Genomic DNA, 18306 nt, shown 5'->3' with positions numbered 1-18306 from the left:
AACATACAGTGTTGTTTGTTATTTAAAGAACACCCTATACTTTGCACAGTACCAATCATTTTAATTATTATTCTTCATAACAATCTTAGGAGGACCAGGGATACTGACTATGGCTGTCAAAAAGACTCTACCCATATTGCAGGTGGGTTAACTAAGGAATAAGAAAACTAAGAAATACACACAATAGCAGTAAGAATGAGAAGGCACAGACTTAGGATTTCATTTCAACTATGTGCCTTCTGCTTGATAGATCCCTAATCAAATATTGTAAGTTTCTGGGACCTCAGTTTTACCATCTTCAAAATGGAAGAAATAATACCTATAGCCTTCCTTCCTCAATAGTTTTTTATGCCACTTAGTGATGTCATTTTGGTAAAATACTTCATGAAATTGAGTGTAAAGAAGGCAAAACATAAGTTATTTTAAAATTATGTATATATATTTATATATATATTCTAAGATAATCATAACATATCATTATATTTATGGAAACTCCTTGCATCCTCTGAGTGTAACCAGGCATCCTCAATAACAGCAGTGTTTTCCAGAGCTCTTTGGTCCAAGTCATGCTTTTTCCATAGCCATGAAACTCTGCGTTATCTAGTGCTTGGGAGCCCTGTAATCATGAAAATAAACTTACATTAGTGACTTTGTTTGAGCTGACTCTTTTGCCCTTAAACTTGCCTTGGCATTCTTGTGTCATTCAATTTCACTTGCAATCAAGTCTTATTAGCTACAATGAGATGAACTCAACTTGTCAAACCATGGAACCACTGTTATCTAAATTATCTTTTCTGGAATGTAATCAGAGTTTCGTCTAGGTTCTAAATATTGTGATCAAGCCATAGTGTTACATTATTTACAACAATAGCGATTGGTATATTATTATCAATCATAATTGAATAATGCTTACAACAAAATTGATCTGATACATAGTTATTTGTTGTATTAATCATCTTACTGCACAGTAATTATGGACAAATGGCAAAAATTTACACAACTAACTATACTTAGTGTTACTTTACAAACAAAGATTTTATATATTTTTTTACCCCTTTGTTAGCTGGCAGAATCACAAGTGGCATTAAGAATGATAATATCCCCAGGTTCAGTTAAAACTCAAATTATACAACACATGTGTTCCCAAATCACTCATAGAAGCCACATTAAAAACAACTAATGGATCCACTTGGAAAGCATGGATACAAGATATGTTGAGTTGGAAAATCAAGGTTAAAATCAAGGGAACTTGGAATTTGATGTGAAATAGATGGGTAAGGAGTAGTCCGAGATGACCCTGGTACTGGAGACTGGATAAATGGTGGTGTCTTAACCAGTTTTTGTTGTTGTTGTTTGTTTTTTGGTAGAAATATGGAGTTCTTCATTCCAGCATGATGTATCATGAGCGTAATTTTATTTTTTTTATTTTTTATTTTTTTATTTTTATTTTTTGAGTTGGAGTCTCACTCTGTCACCCAGACTGGAGTGCAGTGGCTGCTCCCAGTCACCGCAGCCTCGACCTGCTAGGGGCTCCGGTGATCCTTCCGCCTCAGCCTTCCAAGTAGCTGGAACTACAGGTGCGCGCTACCACGCCCGGCTAATTTTTGATTTATTGTAGAGATGAGGTCTCGCCAAGTTGCCTGCGGGCTCAGGCAATCCACTCACCTCAACCTCCCAAAGGCACAGGATTACAGGCTGAGCCACCGAGCCCAGCTGAACATAATTTTAGACATATAATTTGAGCCACCAGCAGGACACTCAAGTAAAGATGTACGGTGGATAGTTGATAATATATCTGGAACTCAGGAAAAATTAGACATAAATTTGAAAGACATCAGCAGATACATAGTAGGTAAAATTCTAAATGTGATATCAAAGAGAGAAGGATATAGTGAACTTTTTGGGTTGTCCATACAGTAGCCATCTCCCCTTCTTACTAACAGAACACTAATTTGTTCAGAAGTCAGCATGCCCTGCTCCAAATAATGAGTCCAATTGGTTTAAGATCAATATTCATTCTATTCTCACATGACTAAGTCATGTTGACTTGATTCTGTCTAATGATATGTCAATCTGCTGGGGAAACTTCTGGAAATGATTTTCTACCCTGATAAAAGAGTCATTTAGAAGAAGGTCCTTTTTCCTCCTTCCTTCCAGCATAAGACATGTTCTGTGAGAAGGTGAAACTTGGAACTGTGGTCGCCAGCTTGCAACCACTGAGAAGACATAGCCACACACTGAGGAACACAGAGTGGAAGGTAGAAAAGACCTAGCATCTCTGACAATATTGTTACCCTAAGATCCTACCTCCAAACTTTAAAAAAGCAAAAAAATTATAGTTATTAAGTCATTTTCATTGGGTTTGCTATTACTGGCAGTCAAACTCAGCCTAATTGATATGGAATGCCACAGAGACCCAGTTTCTTATTTGTTTTACCCCCGTTCTTTCTAGCAGCAATGACTTCCCTAGAGTTTCCTTACCCTAAGTCTAGCTAGAGTAAGACTAAATAAGACCTGCTTCCTTGCTGTCCTTTAGTTTTAAGAAACATTAAAGAACTACTTTATTTTTTATTTATTTATTTATTTATTTGAGTTGGAGTCTCACTCTGTTGCCCAGACTGGAGTGCAGTGGCTGCTCCTGGCCACTGCAGCCTCGACCTTCTGGGCTCTGGTGATCCTTCCGCCTTAGCCTTCCAAGTAGCTGGAACTACCACGCCCAGCTAATTTTTGATTTATTGTAGAGATGAGGTCTCGCCAAGTTGCCCAGGCGGGTCTCGAACCCGCGGGCTCAGGCAATCCACTCACCTCAGCCTCCCAAAGGCTCGGGATTACAGGCTGAGCCACCGAGCCCGGCTAAGAACTACTTTAATATTAATATATTTTAATATTTTAAAAATAAGAAAATATAAAACACTGAGCAACACAAACTCAAGAAATTTTAAAAGGTGTAATAGTTGCTCAGTCTCTGATTAACTGTGAATATTTGAATACAGTAGAAACTGCCTTAGAATATGATTTTCCCAGGACCAGCCCTCCATATCTTCTACCCCATCTCCCCCACTGCCTAAATGGCAAGAAAGTCACCATGATAAGGTTCAACAGTCTTAGCATTTGAAATTGTCGGAGTCTGTTTCTATTATAACGGTCTTATATATCAGTTTCAAAGCTGATGAGAGTAAAGTCAAATCCTTGCCTTAGAAGTAAAAGCCAAAAGATATTTCCCCAACTCTCCTCCCACTGAGTAGACTCCCTTGATATTTAAAAATACTTACACTTGAACTTTTGGGGGTGACAGGATGTTGAGATCACAATAATTATTGTGGTGGAGATATAATATGCTTGTGTATCTATATATCTAAATAACTGAATGAAGTTTTATAGTTTGGATTGTATATTTTTCTGATTTTTAAAAATAAATATATTACTGTATGACAAAATACCAATTTACACAAAGTTTATTATTTAAAAACATTTCATTGAACTTGGCCAGGCACAGTGGCTCACACCTGTAATCCCAGCACTTTGGGAGGCCAGGGCAGTAGAATTGCTTGAGCCCAAGAGTTCGAGACCAGCCTAGGCAACACAGTGAGACCTCATCTCTACAAAAAAATTAAAAAATTGGCTGGGTGTGGTGGAGTGTGCATGTAGTTCCAACTATTTGGGAGGCTGAAACAGAAAGATCACCTAAGCCCAAGAGGTTGAAACTGCAGTAAGCCAGATTTGCACCACTGCACTCCAGCCTAGGTGACAGAATGAGACCTTATCTCAACCCCACCCAAATTCATTGAACTATACATAAAATGGATTAATATCAATGTATGTAAATTATACCTAAATTAAGAGGACTTTTTGCTTTAATTTACAAGAAAAAAGTATCTCTATTCCATTTACTCCTTTGTATAACCAAAGCAGTCTTTTTTTTTTTTTTAAACTTCTCTCAACCCAAGGCATGAGATGTTTACTTATCTTAAAATGCCCTATAAGGTAATTTATCTGTCTTGTGGCTATATTGCTTTTTCCCTTATTTCCTTTCCTACAGTCAATGCTACTGGACAAAAACATCTTTGCTCCCTCTTCTCAAAAACTTACCTCTTACCTATTTTTCTATCAGAGTGGCTGACAAACAATAATGGATGGGTCTTAAGCAATTTTATGAGAACAGACATTAAGCCCTGAAGGGTGGTAAAATGAGGTCTTCAAACCTGGGACCTTAACTCTGGAGATACTGATTCAGTCAGCTTGTATCAGGCCTTGAACACCTTATGTTTTTAAAGCCACAATGGGAACTCTCATGTTTGACACTGAATTAAGGCATCCCCATAGCCAAAGATTGTTTGTCATAGTTAACAATGGCTTCTCTTTGGGAAAGCCAATCCAGTGTTAAAGAAGTATGCTGGGTGAGGTGGCTCACGCCTGTAATCCCAGCACTTTAAGAGGCTGAGGCAAGAGGATTCCCTGAGTCCAGAAGTTTGAGACCAGCTTGAGCAATATGCCAAAACCTTGCCTCTACAATAAACCAAAAGTAGCTTGCACCTGTAGTTCCAGCTACTTGGGAGGCTGAGGCAAACGGGTCATCTGAGCCCAACAGGTCGAGGCTGCAGTGGCATGATGGTGCCACTGCACTCCAGCCTGGAGGACAGAGTGAGACTGACTCAAAAAAAAAAAAAAAAGAGGAGAGAATACAGGAGTCCCATCCACTTAGCAGAGGGCTTCTAACAGCCACGAGGACATCAGTGGGACCCATTTGGAAATAGGATGCCCAACAGCAAGTCCCCATTCCATACACTTACTGATACTTGTGTAGAAGCTGCCGGGCCTGGCAAGTAGGTGCTTGCCCTTGGAGTCACTCTTCCAAAAGGTCTATAACATTTTGCCCAGTTGAGAAAGGCCTATAGAACATGGAAAATGTAAGGGGATGGTCCCTGGCTTATCCTCTTATTTCTCTGCACCCCAAAACCAACTTTGGCTCCTAGCATGGCAACAAAAGGTCTGATTTCCAGAAATACTCTTCCCTCCCATCCCCTCAAGAAGCAGAGCTAATTTTCTTCCACATATCTCCTATTTACCACTTTATAGATGGTGAAATCATTTCTTCCTCTTGCGAACAGAAATGCTGTTACTAATTTATTTTTATTTTCGTTCCCAGAATTATTTCTTGTGATGTTACTAGTTTCTTTAAAATGGAAAAGAGAAGATTTGTGGAGATTATAAACAGGTATTCTTTTTTTTTTTTTAAGTAGAGACAAGGTCCCGCTATGTAGCCCAGTCTGTTCTCCAACTCCTGGCCTCAAGCAATCCTCCCGTCTTCAGCCTCACAAAGTGCTGGGAGCCACATCATATGGTCCAAACAGGCATTCTTGACATGAATGTATTGCTATAATTTAGAACATTATTCAATAGATGTTTTGGAGTCAGACACTATACTGTGGCCACTCTACTGTGTTTTGTAGTACTCGGCAGAGGTTTTGTAGTAGTTGAAATAAAATGCTGCAGGCCAGATGTGGTGGTGGCTCATGCCTGTAATCCTAGCACTTTGGGAGGTCAAAGCAGGAGGATTGCTTGAGTCCAGGAGTTTGAGACCAGCCAGCTATTTGTGCAACATAGCGAAACTTTGTCTCTATCTTTAAAATTTTTTTTAAAAATAGGCAGTTTTTCCTTTTTGAGAAACTTGCCCATGGCAGTTCTTTTTGCCATGAATCTTCCTTTTGCCTTCTCTTCTCTATAATAAACTGTTTTAAAACTTAAGAAAAGGATACCTGCACAATGAATATTTGTATACCTAACCCTGAATTGTACCCCACAATTTTAAAATAAAAAATGTAAAGGCATTTTAAAAACTTAAGAAAAATTAATTAATTAAATAAATAAATAAGAATAAAATGCTGCAACCACAAGGTCTCAGCCTGGAATCACTAGGAACAAGTCATGCCACAGACCTTATTTTCATTTTTGCTGGGATCACATGGGATATTGGCAGGTATATGTCTGTTGTTGAAATGGGAGGATTGTGGCTTAATGTCATTAAGCATTTGGATCAGATAGCTAACTCCTCTTTTCCTGATCCATATTCACCAAAGGAACGTTTAATGATAACTTGGTTTCCTGCACATTTGCCTCCAGGAAGAGGATGTGCTGCATACAGGATAAGTGTCAAGTAACTTCTGCAATTCCTGCCCTGTTGTAAATTAAAATTGGCTCTCTGTCTTATGAATTTAGAATACTGAAGAGATAAAGAAAACAGACTTTGGAATCAGGACTGGATTCAAATCTTATTTGCATTGTAACTTAGAGCTAGTCTCTTAATCTCTCAATATCAGTTTCCATAAAAATGGAGATGGTAACAGCTACATGAAAGGTTTATGTTATTAAATGAGATAAACTACAGAAAGAGTTTTGCACAGCACTTGGATTAAGAGTGTTTGACTCACTCATTATTTCACTTAGGAGTAGCTGTTATCACTTTTGCTTAGTGAATTCACCCCTGAGAGATTAATCCACAATCAGGATACCAATTAAATCAAGTATTTTAATCTACAAGGAGGGACCCCGTAAAAATAGGAATTTATTGATAAAAATTATATATTTATACTTACGTGTTTACACTTCAGTCACCTTCAAAGTACTCCCTGTTTGATGCAATACACTTATCAAGATGCTTTTCCACTGCTCAAAAACAGTTTTTGAACCCGTAGATTTTGATGCATTTTAGTGTTTCTGCCTTTTTTTGTTTCACCGCTTCCACATCAGCAAAACAGTTCCCTTTGAGGATGTTTTTTTTAATCAGAGGAAACATAACAAAATCAGGGAAAGATGGAGTGAACAGGGAGGGTGGGCCATGGGGTTATGCTGGTTTTGGTCAAAAACTGCTGAACACTCAGCGCAGCATGGGCAGGTGTGTTCCTAAATTACTCATCATGAAATGGGCAAACTTGTTAAAAGAATCTCAAAAAAAAAAAAATTTCACTGACGCCAAACACAGCCTTTCACAACAATGCTAGCTGGTACACTGATGCTAATAGATTCCTAGAACACTTACCTAGTGGAGGAAGCCTGTACTACAAGGAGCCTGCCCTCCAAAAAGTAATCCCAGTTTTTTGGGGGTTCCCCATGTATGATGAGGATAGGACCCAGAGTGAAGGTAAACATTCTGAAAACCGTCAGATAAAGTCTCTTGACCAGCAAGTAGTCATGCTTATTTCTTTCCAATTTCTACATTATATTTTATTTTTATTTTTACCATGGCATTTAGCAAAGTCTCTAGTAATGTCATGGTAGACAAGACGAAGACATCTTGGCTTTAAGAGCCAGTAGTATTACTGAGTAGGCTTTCAACTACCTTAACATACAGTGGTTACTGTATTGAAAGAGTCTTTAAAAGGAGAAAGTTCTATTCGTGCAACAGATATTGAGTTTCTGTTTGGTACTAGGCATAATGGATATAATGGTCTTTCCTTAGCTTACAGACTAGCAGGGAGAAACATAAACAAATAATCAAGCTAGTCACAAAAGCCTCCTTGAGAAAGTGATGCCTGAGACTGAAGGATGATTAAAAGTTAATTAAGAGATACTCAATAGTAAGAAGACAAATGACCCAATTTAAATATGGGCAAAGGATCTGAATAGACACATATTTTCAAAGAAGATATTCAAATGACCAAAAAGCATTTGACTCATCATAAGCAGTCATCAAGGAAATACAAATAAAAACCATGATGAGATGTCACTTCATACCCACTAGGATGGTTACAATAAAAAAAGATGGACAATAACAAGTGTTGTTGAGGATGTGGAGAAACTGCTGGTGAGAATGTAAAATTATGCAGCTGCTTTTAGAAAACAGCCTGGTAGTTCCTCAAATGGTTAAACATAGTTATCACATGACCCAGTAATTTATTTCATTCATTAGGTATATATTCATGAATATTGAAAACATATATCCACACAAAAACTTGTACAGGGATATTTATAGCATCTATTCATAACAGGCATTATTAATAATAGGTTAAAAAGTGAAAACAGTCTAGATGTCTATCAACTGATGAATGGGTAAATAAAATATGGTATATCCATACAGTGGAATGTTATCCAGTCACAAAAAAGAAAGTACTGATACAGCTACATGGATAAACCTGGAAAATATTATGTTAAGTGAAAGAAGTCCATCACAGATCACATAGCATATAATTTCATATATATGAAATGTCTCAAGCAGGCAAATCTACAGAGATAGAAAGTAGATTAGTGATCTCTAAGGGTCAGGAGAAGAGAATGGAGAGTGACTACTCATGACTATGGGGTTTCTTTAGAGGGTGATTCTAAAATAGAATTCTATAATATAAGTGGAAAAACTGTATGGTATGTAAATATCTCAATAAAGCTGTTATAGTGAAAACAATAATAATAATAAACTAGGAGAAAGGAGGAGAAGGAGTTGGATTCCCAGACAGAGAGAATAGTATGAAAAGAAACTTAAGGAAAAGCAGTGTAACTGGATTACAATGAACAAGCAGATAGTAGTACGAGCTAAGGCTGAGGAACTCGGCAAAGGCCAGGCCCTGAAGGGTGTGTAGGCCTTTAGCCTGACAGCAGTAGTGTAGCACCAGGATCATGGAGAGCTTCAGGGGATACTTTGCTGAAGGAGTTGAGAATTTCTAAACTTGTGTAGCTTTTTACCCATATTTTGTGTCCTACAAAATAGTCCTTCAAATATCCAAAGGATAGAGGAGAAAAGAGCACAGAACTGGCCTACGTTGCTCCAAAGGAGTGGGATTAATGAGTGAGAGAGCTTATTTGAGCACATTTTAAGTTTCATTACAAGCAGGGTTCTCCAATTACAAGACAGGTAAGGCAGATTCCAATGCCAGCTGTATTCCTGCAAAGCTGTAATACCTAAATGGGATCTATGGAATACTCCAGCACTGGGTGGGAGATCAAGCCAGAGACTCCCCACACCAAAACCCATTCAATCACCCAGATTCTTTGAGGACAAACAGAACCCCCTTCACTTTTCTGAAACTGTGAAGGAGTCTCTTTCTTACTCATTAGCAAAGAAGACTCTTGCCCAGATGCTCGATTTACCCATTAGACACAACGTCATGGTCCTAGACAAAGAGTTCAAAATGTTTACTAAAATAATGATATTCTCCTATTTTTAAGAGTTTATACTACTAACATAAATGCCGAAATGCATAAATCCAGAAACCCCAGCTCAGCTGTCTTCCAAACGTCTATCTGGGGCCAAAGAGAAGGGTTGCTGCAATGGCATCATGCCCTGCTGAGTACCCACCTGTCGAAGCAAACTTGGCAAATGGGCCCTTTACCTCTCCCACATCCAGGAAAGAGGAATCTTGACACCAAAGGCCAAGAGCATTTTCCAGACCTCTTCATGAAACTGGGGAATAGCTGAAAATGAAAACAATTTAGGATTGAAACAGGGGGATTTAGGTGTATCTAAGACACAGGACACTGGGCCTGCCTTCTGCCATCCTTTTCTCCATTGGTACACTGCTGGCTGATGAGGCCAAATCAAAAATGGACATTAAACAGGAGCCAGCCTGAAAAGAATATGGCAGTTCCTCAAAAACTTAAAAATAGAATCACTTTATGATCCTACAATACCACTTCTTGATAAATACCCAAAAGAATTGAAAGGAGGGTCTCAGTTATTTGTTCACCATATTTACAGTAGCATTAATCACAATAGCCAACAGGTGGAAACGATCCAAGTTTCCACAGATGGATGAATGAAGAAGCAAAACGCAGTAGTTCCATACAATGGAATGCTATTCTGCCTTAAAACTGAAATTCCTACACATGCTGCAACTTGGATGAGCCTTGAAAACTTTATGCTAAGTGAAACAAGTCAGTCACAGAAAGACAAATACTGTATCATTCCACTTAAGTGGTCCCTAGAGTCGTCAAGTCCATAGAGACAAAAAGTGGATTGGTGGTTGTCAGAAGCTGAGGGGAGGAAAGAGTGAGGAGTTAGTGTTTGATGGGTACAGAGTCCCAGTGTGGGAAGATGAGATGTTCTGAAGATGATACTGGTGATGGTTGCACAATAACGTGAAGGAACTTCATACCACTGAACTGGTAGGAAATAATGCAACACTTAAAAGTGGTTAAAATGGTAATTTGATGTTATTCTATTTTACCACAACTAAAAATAAAATAAAGGCACAGTGTCTGACACCTGTTATCCCAGCGCTTTGGGAGGCCAAGGTGGGAGGATCATTGGAAACTAGCCTGGAAAGCATAGCCAGACCTCCTCTCAACAAAAAATTAGCCAGGGCATGGTAGCACGCACCTGTAGTTCCAGTCACCTGGGAGACTGAGGCAAGAGGATCGCCTGAGACCAGAAGTTTTTGGCTGCAGTAAGCTATGATCATGCCGCTGCACTCCAGCCTGGGTGACAGGGCAAGGCCCTGTCAATAATAATAACAATAATAATAATAATAATAACGATATAAAGTTAAAAAGAAGCCATCCCACCCTGCATTAGTATGAACTAGGAGCCTTCGGTCACAAGACCCGAAAAGGGAGAGATATATACTCGTGACGAGGGGCCTAACTCATCCGATTTTGGTTCTTTTCTTATTTTTTCACAGCTCCTGTGAACCTGAGTCTGAGAGTCGGGAACCAGGCAGCGGCCCCTGCAGCCTGGGAGGACCGCCCTGTCACTCTGCTCAGGGGTTCCCGGAGCGCCAACCGCGGCGGGCTTCAGCGTAACCGACACAGCAACCGTTCCCAGCGACAGCCACTTGAGGGGCAAGGGTGAGCGCGGAGAAAGGCGGGCTGGGGAGAAAAAGCCGGAACGGAGGCGGGGACGACTAGGGAACGGCCCCGCCGGGCGCCAAGAGTCGCCTTAGATGTTGACGTGCGTGGGGGTCGGGGGCGGAGAATGCTGCACGTTCCTCCAATCAAAAGCTCCAGGGGGAGGGCTCGGAGGGCCAGAGCCAACCGCAAGACGCCCGTGCCCTGCTGTCCCGCCCTCTCCCGCTTCCGACTGGCGAGTTTCAAACCCGCGGACGCCCGGCGTTCCGGCTTTGTTTCCTGGCGCAACCTTGGAAGAAAAACTGTCGCTGAGAGTCATGGTGGGACCGGGGCCCACCGCCGCTGCTGTGGGTGAGTAGCACTGCGAGTGAACCCGTTTCCTGCAGGCATGGGAGCACGAGCTGGGAAGCAGGGAGGCCACCGTGTGAGTTCTCCCTGCGGAAGTCGCCGGTCGGCTCTCCAACCCGCCTCAGGCGGTTCCAGTCGGGAGTCATTTCCCAGCCTCGGGGGAGACGGCTGGGCCCAGGGTGAGGGAGGCTCTTCGCGGGGCCAGATGCCTCAGGCATCTTCCCAGTAAGCCCTGCAGCAAACAGCCCTGCAAAAAAGTTGTCATTAGCACCACGTTCCAGAAAAAGAGACTGAGGCCCCTTTCCCGAGGCCACACCACCAATGGGAAGCAGCTCGCTTCTTCGACCCACAGTTGGCTCCAGATGGAGCCCTGTGTGGTCCTCTGCTGCGCAGTTTGAGCCTTGGCAGCTGCCAAGGGACGGAGTCTGGCTTGAAACTGGGTCTTCGGTCTCCCCCGCGGGGCTCTTTCCTCCACACCTCCCGAGCCTGCTGCAGACTAGAAGTTGATTGGTTAGATCTGCACCGAGGACTAAGGTGTTCCCCGACCTCTTTCCGGCCTTTCCAAATTCTCTTGCTCAGATGCCCTCTTCACCAAGATGCGCACGGTGTTTTGTTTCATCTATGACAGCTGTGGATGTCTACTAAGTTCTAAGCACAGACCTAGGCACTCTACCTGACAACCCTTAAAAATGGGCGTTTCTGACTCCATCTTATAGGCTCAGTAGCAGCAAAGTTTTGCTCACTTGCTAGAAGCCAGAGAGCTGGAACTCTAACCCCATATGTCAGCCCCTGCTCTCCACACTCCCTGGCGTGGACCTAAAATGTTGTATTTCTTACAGCTGCCTCATAAGGATACATCAGCGTCAGAGAGCAAAACAGGGCAGCTCAGTTCAGACGAGGTTCAGAGTAGTTTGCCACCCCTGTAGTCTTTTTTTTTTTAACCATTATTTAATTGTAACCTTTTCCAGCCACTTGCTCTCATCACCCATTCACTTGCTCTCATCACCCAGCCACTTGCTCTCATCACCCATTCCCATACATTTTCCTTGACCCTCTCTTATAGCACCTAGATTCTGCCTTTTATTTTGGTTATTGTTGTGCTTATTTTATCTCCACTGCTAGATTGAAACTTCTTGGAGGCAGAATTTTCATCGCGTCACAAATGCCTTGCATAGAAAGTTACCATGTTTGCCATGAGTCCCCTCACCCCAACCTGGCATATTTTATTCCTAGTCTTAAAGGAAGCCATGTAGGAATTTGTGGGTAAAAATCATCATCCCTGTACAAAAAAAAAAGTTATGGCTCACCAGCTCAGATGAGCCACTAACAGAATTTCTCCATGCAAAACTGAAAACAGTAGCTGTGAACAAGAGCTCTGAGGTTAGGTAAACCTGTTTTCAAGTTCTGTTTTTGCCACATATTAGCTGAGTAACTTAGGGCATGCCATTCACCCTCTCTGAATTTCAGACTGCAAAATACCTCATTGGATTGTTGGGTAGATTCAAAGAAGTGATGTAAGTGTAGAGAACTTAGGATAAGGTCTGGCATGTAAATGATATTGTTGATGTTGACATTAACTTGAAGGCAGACTTATAGAACTAGAGATCTTATAACATGGAGCAAAGCCGGAATCATTAGAGAAAAATGTCATCTTTTAGGAAATTAATGAACTGGTTAAAATCTCGAGCTCATGTTATCTTGTTTGTGTGATTGCCTGTTTTGCAGCAGAGCGACAGAGAAAGCTTCAGGAGTACCTTGCAGCCAAAGGAAAACTGAAGAGCCAAAACACCAAGTGAGTTTGTCTTCTTACAGTTATGCGAGTTTTGTTGTCCTCTTTGTAATAGCAATTTAAAGCCTTTTTGAAACACAACCTTTTTGCTTACAGTCAGACTGCATTGGGATCCTATGATAATTCAAAAAGAGGATTTCAATCCAGACATAACAAAAACCCCAAGGCAGTGCATAGTCCATTGGCAAAGATTTAAGCATTGTTACTGTGATCATCTCCAAATAAAGGAGGAAAGGCCCTACTATGCTGGAAGCCCTTTTCCTTCTTTTTTTTCCTAGAAAAGTTGATTCTCATGAAGGCAACTTTTGGTCAAGGAATTGAGTGCTCCTGGTTCTGGTGTTTCACACTAAAGCTGAAGAGTTAGTTACAGTCAGTCCTCCATAGCAGCACACTGATATCCTCTAGCCTGATAGTGCTCTGTAGTCATTCTCTCAGTGTTTACTATGGAGGTGGACAGAACATGACCACTTTTATCTGTTATTAACATCTTATCATCTTTGTGGTATTATTTATTATTAATCAGCTTAGGATTAATGTATTTTCTCCCCACTTAGGTTGCTAAATTTTTATTTGAAAATTTGTTTTTAACTTAGCTTTCAAATCTTTTATTTTACCTTGGGTTTTAACTCATTTCTATTTCCTTGATTAAATGAACCTAATTCATTTATTCAACAGATGTTTATTTAGTATAACATTTACTCTTGATGCTAGAGATATAGTGCTTAACGAGACAGAGAAAGGTTCTTGCCTTCCCAGGGTTCATGTTCTAGATGGGAGGGACAAACATCAAGCAAGTCATGCTCGAAGTCTCTGTTAGTCAAGCAATTGCTTTTGTTCCTTGGAGATTGATTCTTTCTAAATTCTCCTCTGTTTTCCTTCTTTTTTTTTTGTATTTCCTATCTCTAGCTAGATTTCATGTGTCCTAGTTTTCTTAATTATATCACTTCCCCCCCCCCGAAAGTTAATCATATCTGAAGGTACTTAAAACAAAGAATTTTTTTAAAGAAGCAGTTAATGATTTTATTTAGCATTTTATCTTCAGTGTGTGGCTCCAGGAATGATGTTTGAATGAATAAAACTATACAAATATGAAGGAAGCACATCTCTCACTAATATTGTTAGAATGCTACATTTATGCATAGACTACCTCTGAAAGGATCACACAAAAAAATGGGTAAGAGTAGTTGGTGGTATCCAAGGAGAGGAAGGAGAAGAATGCAGGACTAAGAAAGGGATGACAAAGATTTTTTTTTTTTTTTTTTTAGTCAAAGTCCCGCTCTGTCACCCAGACTGGAATGCAGTAGCATGATCATGGCTCACCACAGCCTCAATCTCCTGAGCTGACGGGTCTCCCAAGTTGCTGGGATCACAGGCATGCACCACCATGCTCAGCTAATTTATTTATTTATTTAGGGACAAGGTCTTGATATGTTACCCCAGACTGGTTTCAAACTCCTGAGCTCAAGCGATCCTCCTGCCTTGGCCTCCCAAAGAGATGAGTTTATAGACATGAGCCATCATACCTGGTCAAATCTTTTTATTAAATATAATTTTGAACTATTTTACTATTACAGAAATTCTAATGATTTAAATTTTTAATTGTAACTTTTTTTTTTTGAGTAGGGGTCTCTGTCGCCTAGGCCAGAATGCAGTGGCACAATCATGGCCACTGCAGCCTTGACCTGCTAGACTCAGGCGATCCTTCCACCTCAGCCTTCCGAGTAGCTGGAACCACAGGCATGCACCACCACACCCAGCTAATGTTTTTGATTTATTATAGAGACGAGGTCTCACCAAGTTGCGCAGGCTGGTCTCAAACCCCTGGACCCAGGAAATCCTCTCGCCTCTGCCTCCAAAAGTGCTGGGATTATAAGTATGAGCCACTGCTCCCGGCTATAATTGTAATTTTTTTTCCCACAATTTAATAATTTTTAATGTAGAGGTCAAACTGTCCTATGTGTACATGCCATTTATAGTCAAACATACACACATAAATATATATATGTGTGTGTGTGTGTATATATATATATATATATATATATATATACACATAGAGAGGGTGGTGATCATTTTATAGGCTTGGCTTTGAGCATCAAGATTTCAAGCCATTTACAACTAATATTCACAGCAGAGAATAACAATTGCTGAATGGCTGATTGAATAAAGTTGTTTATGTAAAGTCTTTTTTTTCCTCAATTGCATCCCCCTCATGACAGAAAAATAACCTGCTATGTATAACAAGTGTTTAATTTTTTACAAATCTGATAGGTTTTACTCAAAAGTCAGGACAAGAGATTGAGCCAAGTGCACATATCCCTCAACTGACAAGGGATAAATAAACTTCCCTTTCAACGAGACTCTAACACAAAATAACAGACAACAACTCAGATGTCAGTCACCTTAGCAGGCGTTTTTGAAGTTATATTTTAGATCTAGTAGTTATGATTTATTTTGATGTCAAAAAGTTATATTTAAGTAAAAAGAAAGTGGCAAATCAATGAGATATTGATTATGAAGGTGCTGTGTAATAAATCAGTGCAGTGGTTCTGGTCATCTCACCAATTTTGGCAGAGAGACTTGCTTATTTATGGTATATAATTGTAACTTTTAATCATACTTCCCAAGCCTTGCTTGGGATCCTTGTTTACTGAGGATTAATTTTATTTTGTCTTTTACAGGCCTTATCTAAAAGCCAAGAATAATTGCCCAAATCCACCACCTTCTAAATCTGTAAGTAGAAATTAGTCTTAGAAATATCCATTTGAAAATATGATTAGTAATAAAAATAGCAAAGGTGCTAACAACCTAAAGAACATGTATTAATATGAGACAGGATCATTTTTTGAAAAGCACAACATATTATAGTTTTGTTTTGTTAACCAAAAAAAAAAAAAAAAAATCCTTAAGTGAACTTGGGTATTCTTAATAGCTAACATTTACTGTCTGGCTCTTTTCTGACTTGCATTACCTCAGTGAGTCCTCACAACCTTATGAGATAGGTACTATTAGCAGCCCTACTTTTCAGATGAGCCAACTAAGTCACAGAAAGGTTAAGTAGCTTCCCAAGGTCACATAGTTATTAAGTGACAAAACTGAGAGCCAGTGATCTTAACCATTTTGGTATGCTGCCATGAAGTTAAATAGCTCTGTAGTCATTACACACTTGTATTGGATCTTCCACACTGCTTAACAAGTACATGCTTTCTAATCCATTTAATTCAGCTACATGGTGGATAGAATGGTAAATGCTCTTTAATTTAAGACTTCAGTGGAATAAATTAGCCTTCTGAATGGGGCATAAATTCTTCATCTACAATAAAATAACCCATAAAATTCCCACATTTAATTTTTAAAACTATAGTTTTATCTGAGTTCTAAAGTGTAACTGACATAGTGCTGCCTAAATGAGATATTCTCATTGATGAGAATTTTAATAAGTTTTAATGATGCATGCACTGAATCATTTCAATTACATTTCGGTCATATGCATTTATAGACATATGTATATACATGACATCATTAGACACTGGAAGATAGAAAAATGCATGTAAGACAAAACTGATGCACAATATGTGAACATTTGGAAAATACTGACTTATACTTTATGCAGATTAAATCAGTGTAGCATGTAAGTTGTAAGGAAAAATCTGTTGGAAAGGGCTGTCATTCAGAGTTCGCAGAGGCTTCCCTAGAAGCTGACAATACTGACTTCAGTACATCGTCTCTTAAATGAGAATAATAGCTATCTTATTTTGCTTTCCACAGTTGTAAAAGCAAAAATGAAGTAGGGAGAGGACTTCCAGAATTTAGGAGAAACTAAAAGCACTATGCAAATAATAGTCATTGTTACAATTCTTTAATGCTTGACAATTGACAATTTATATAACACTTTTTTTTTTTTGAGTCAAGGTCTTACTCTGTCACCCAGGCTGAAGTGCAGTGGCACGATCACAGGTCACCGCAACCTCAACCTCCTGGGCTCAGACAATTCTTCTGCCACTGCCTTCTGAGCAACTGGGACTTCAGGCACACACCACCATACCTGGCTAATTTTTTAAATTTTTGTAGAGACAGAGTCTCTCTGTGTTGCTCAGGCTAATCTTGAATTCTGGGCTCAAGCAAGCTTCCTATCTTCGTCTCCCAAAATGCTGAGTTTATAGAAGTGAGCCACTGCACCAGGCCAACAATTTATGTAACCCTTTTGGTACATAATACTAACAAGCTAGCATCAAGATACGTTGTATACATTACTTCAGTATTCAAAGCAATCCTGTAAGGAAGCTAACCATGTGCAAACCAGGAAGGATACTTTTGAGAGTAAAAGGAAGTGCTCTTATGTAAGTTATGTAAGGCCAACAAGCATAAGTCAAAACTATCTTGTGAATGATAGTTATTATTACTATTATTATTATTACCAGATTTACTATCTTGTAAATGATAGATATTATTACTATTATATTATTATTTCCATTTTACAATGAGAGGACTGAGTATCAGAGATGTTCAGTCCTTGTCCAAAATTATATAGCCAGTTAGGGTCACATCCAGGACTTGAACAAAGCTTTTCTAAAGTACCCTTAGTGCAGCATTACTACTCAAAGGAACACACAGTTTTCTATTTTCTGTTTCTATCTAGGAATTTTAACATATTGAGAGAAAATATTTGCAAGTCATATATCGTATAAAATCTAGTATCAGCATGTACAAAGAACATTTATACCTCAACAATTAAAAGACAAATAACTCAATTTAAAAATGAGCAAAGAATCTGAATAGACATTTCTCCAAAGAAGATACACAAATAGTCGATAAGGACATGAAAAGATGTTCAGCATCATTAGTCATCAGGGAAAGGCATCAACTTCACACCCACTAGGATAGCTGTAATCAAAAAGACAGATGATAGCAAGTGCTGGGGAGGATGTGGAGAAATTAGAACCCTCATGTGTTGTTGTAGGAATATATAATAGTGCAGCCACTTTGAAAAGTAGTTGGGCAGTTTCTCAAAAGTTAACTGTAGAGTTACTGTATGACCCAGCAATTCTAGATATACAACCAAGAGAATTGAAAACACATACACAAAACTTGTACACAAATATTTGCAGCAACTTAATGTTTTTTTTTGAATGAGCATCTGCTTTATTATAATACACATGATTCTTTTTTAGGTAAAGGCACGATATTTTCTGAATAGTTTTTGAAACATTACATTAGTCCTGGATACAAAATTGGTTTTCTTTTTTATTTATTTATTTATTTATTTTTATTTTAAAGATGTGGGGTACAGTTTAGGGTTAGGTTAGGTATACACGTGTTCATTATGCAAGTACCCTTGCTGAAGAGGTGTACCCTCCCTTTCCCAGGCAGATTCCCACTACTGCCAATCCTGCCCCGCC

General features: G+C 39.4%; 1 protein-coding gene across 1 annotated transcript in view; it reads left to right on the top strand.

Moving 5' to 3' along the window:
- The first annotated feature begins 11054 nt into the window (after positions 1 to 11054).
- Positions 11055 to 18306, top strand: part of CKAP2L (cytoskeleton associated protein 2 like) — a 30230-nt gene continuing 22978 nt past the window's right edge. Inside the window, exons 1-3 of the mRNA XM_008057107.2 lie at positions 11055 to 11124; positions 12847 to 12913; positions 15589 to 15640. Of these exons, the coding sequence (XP_008055298.1) occupies positions 11091 to 11124; positions 12847 to 12913; positions 15589 to 15640 (153 nt within the window). The 5' untranslated portion in view covers positions 11055 to 11090. The remainder of the gene's footprint in view (positions 11125 to 12846; positions 12914 to 15588; positions 15641 to 18306) is intronic.

The sequence above is a fragment of the Carlito syrichta genome, unplaced genomic scaffold, assembly GCF_000164805.1.
Source record: "Carlito syrichta isolate Samal-C Ts95f unplaced genomic scaffold, Tarsius_syrichta-2.0.1 Scaffold302727, whole genome shotgun sequence".
NCBI classification, from domain to species: domain Eukaryota; kingdom Metazoa; phylum Chordata; class Mammalia; order Primates; family Tarsiidae; genus Carlito; species Carlito syrichta.
The sequence above is the reverse complement of the archived record's forward strand: the minus strand, read 5'-3'. Positions and strand labels throughout refer to the sequence as shown.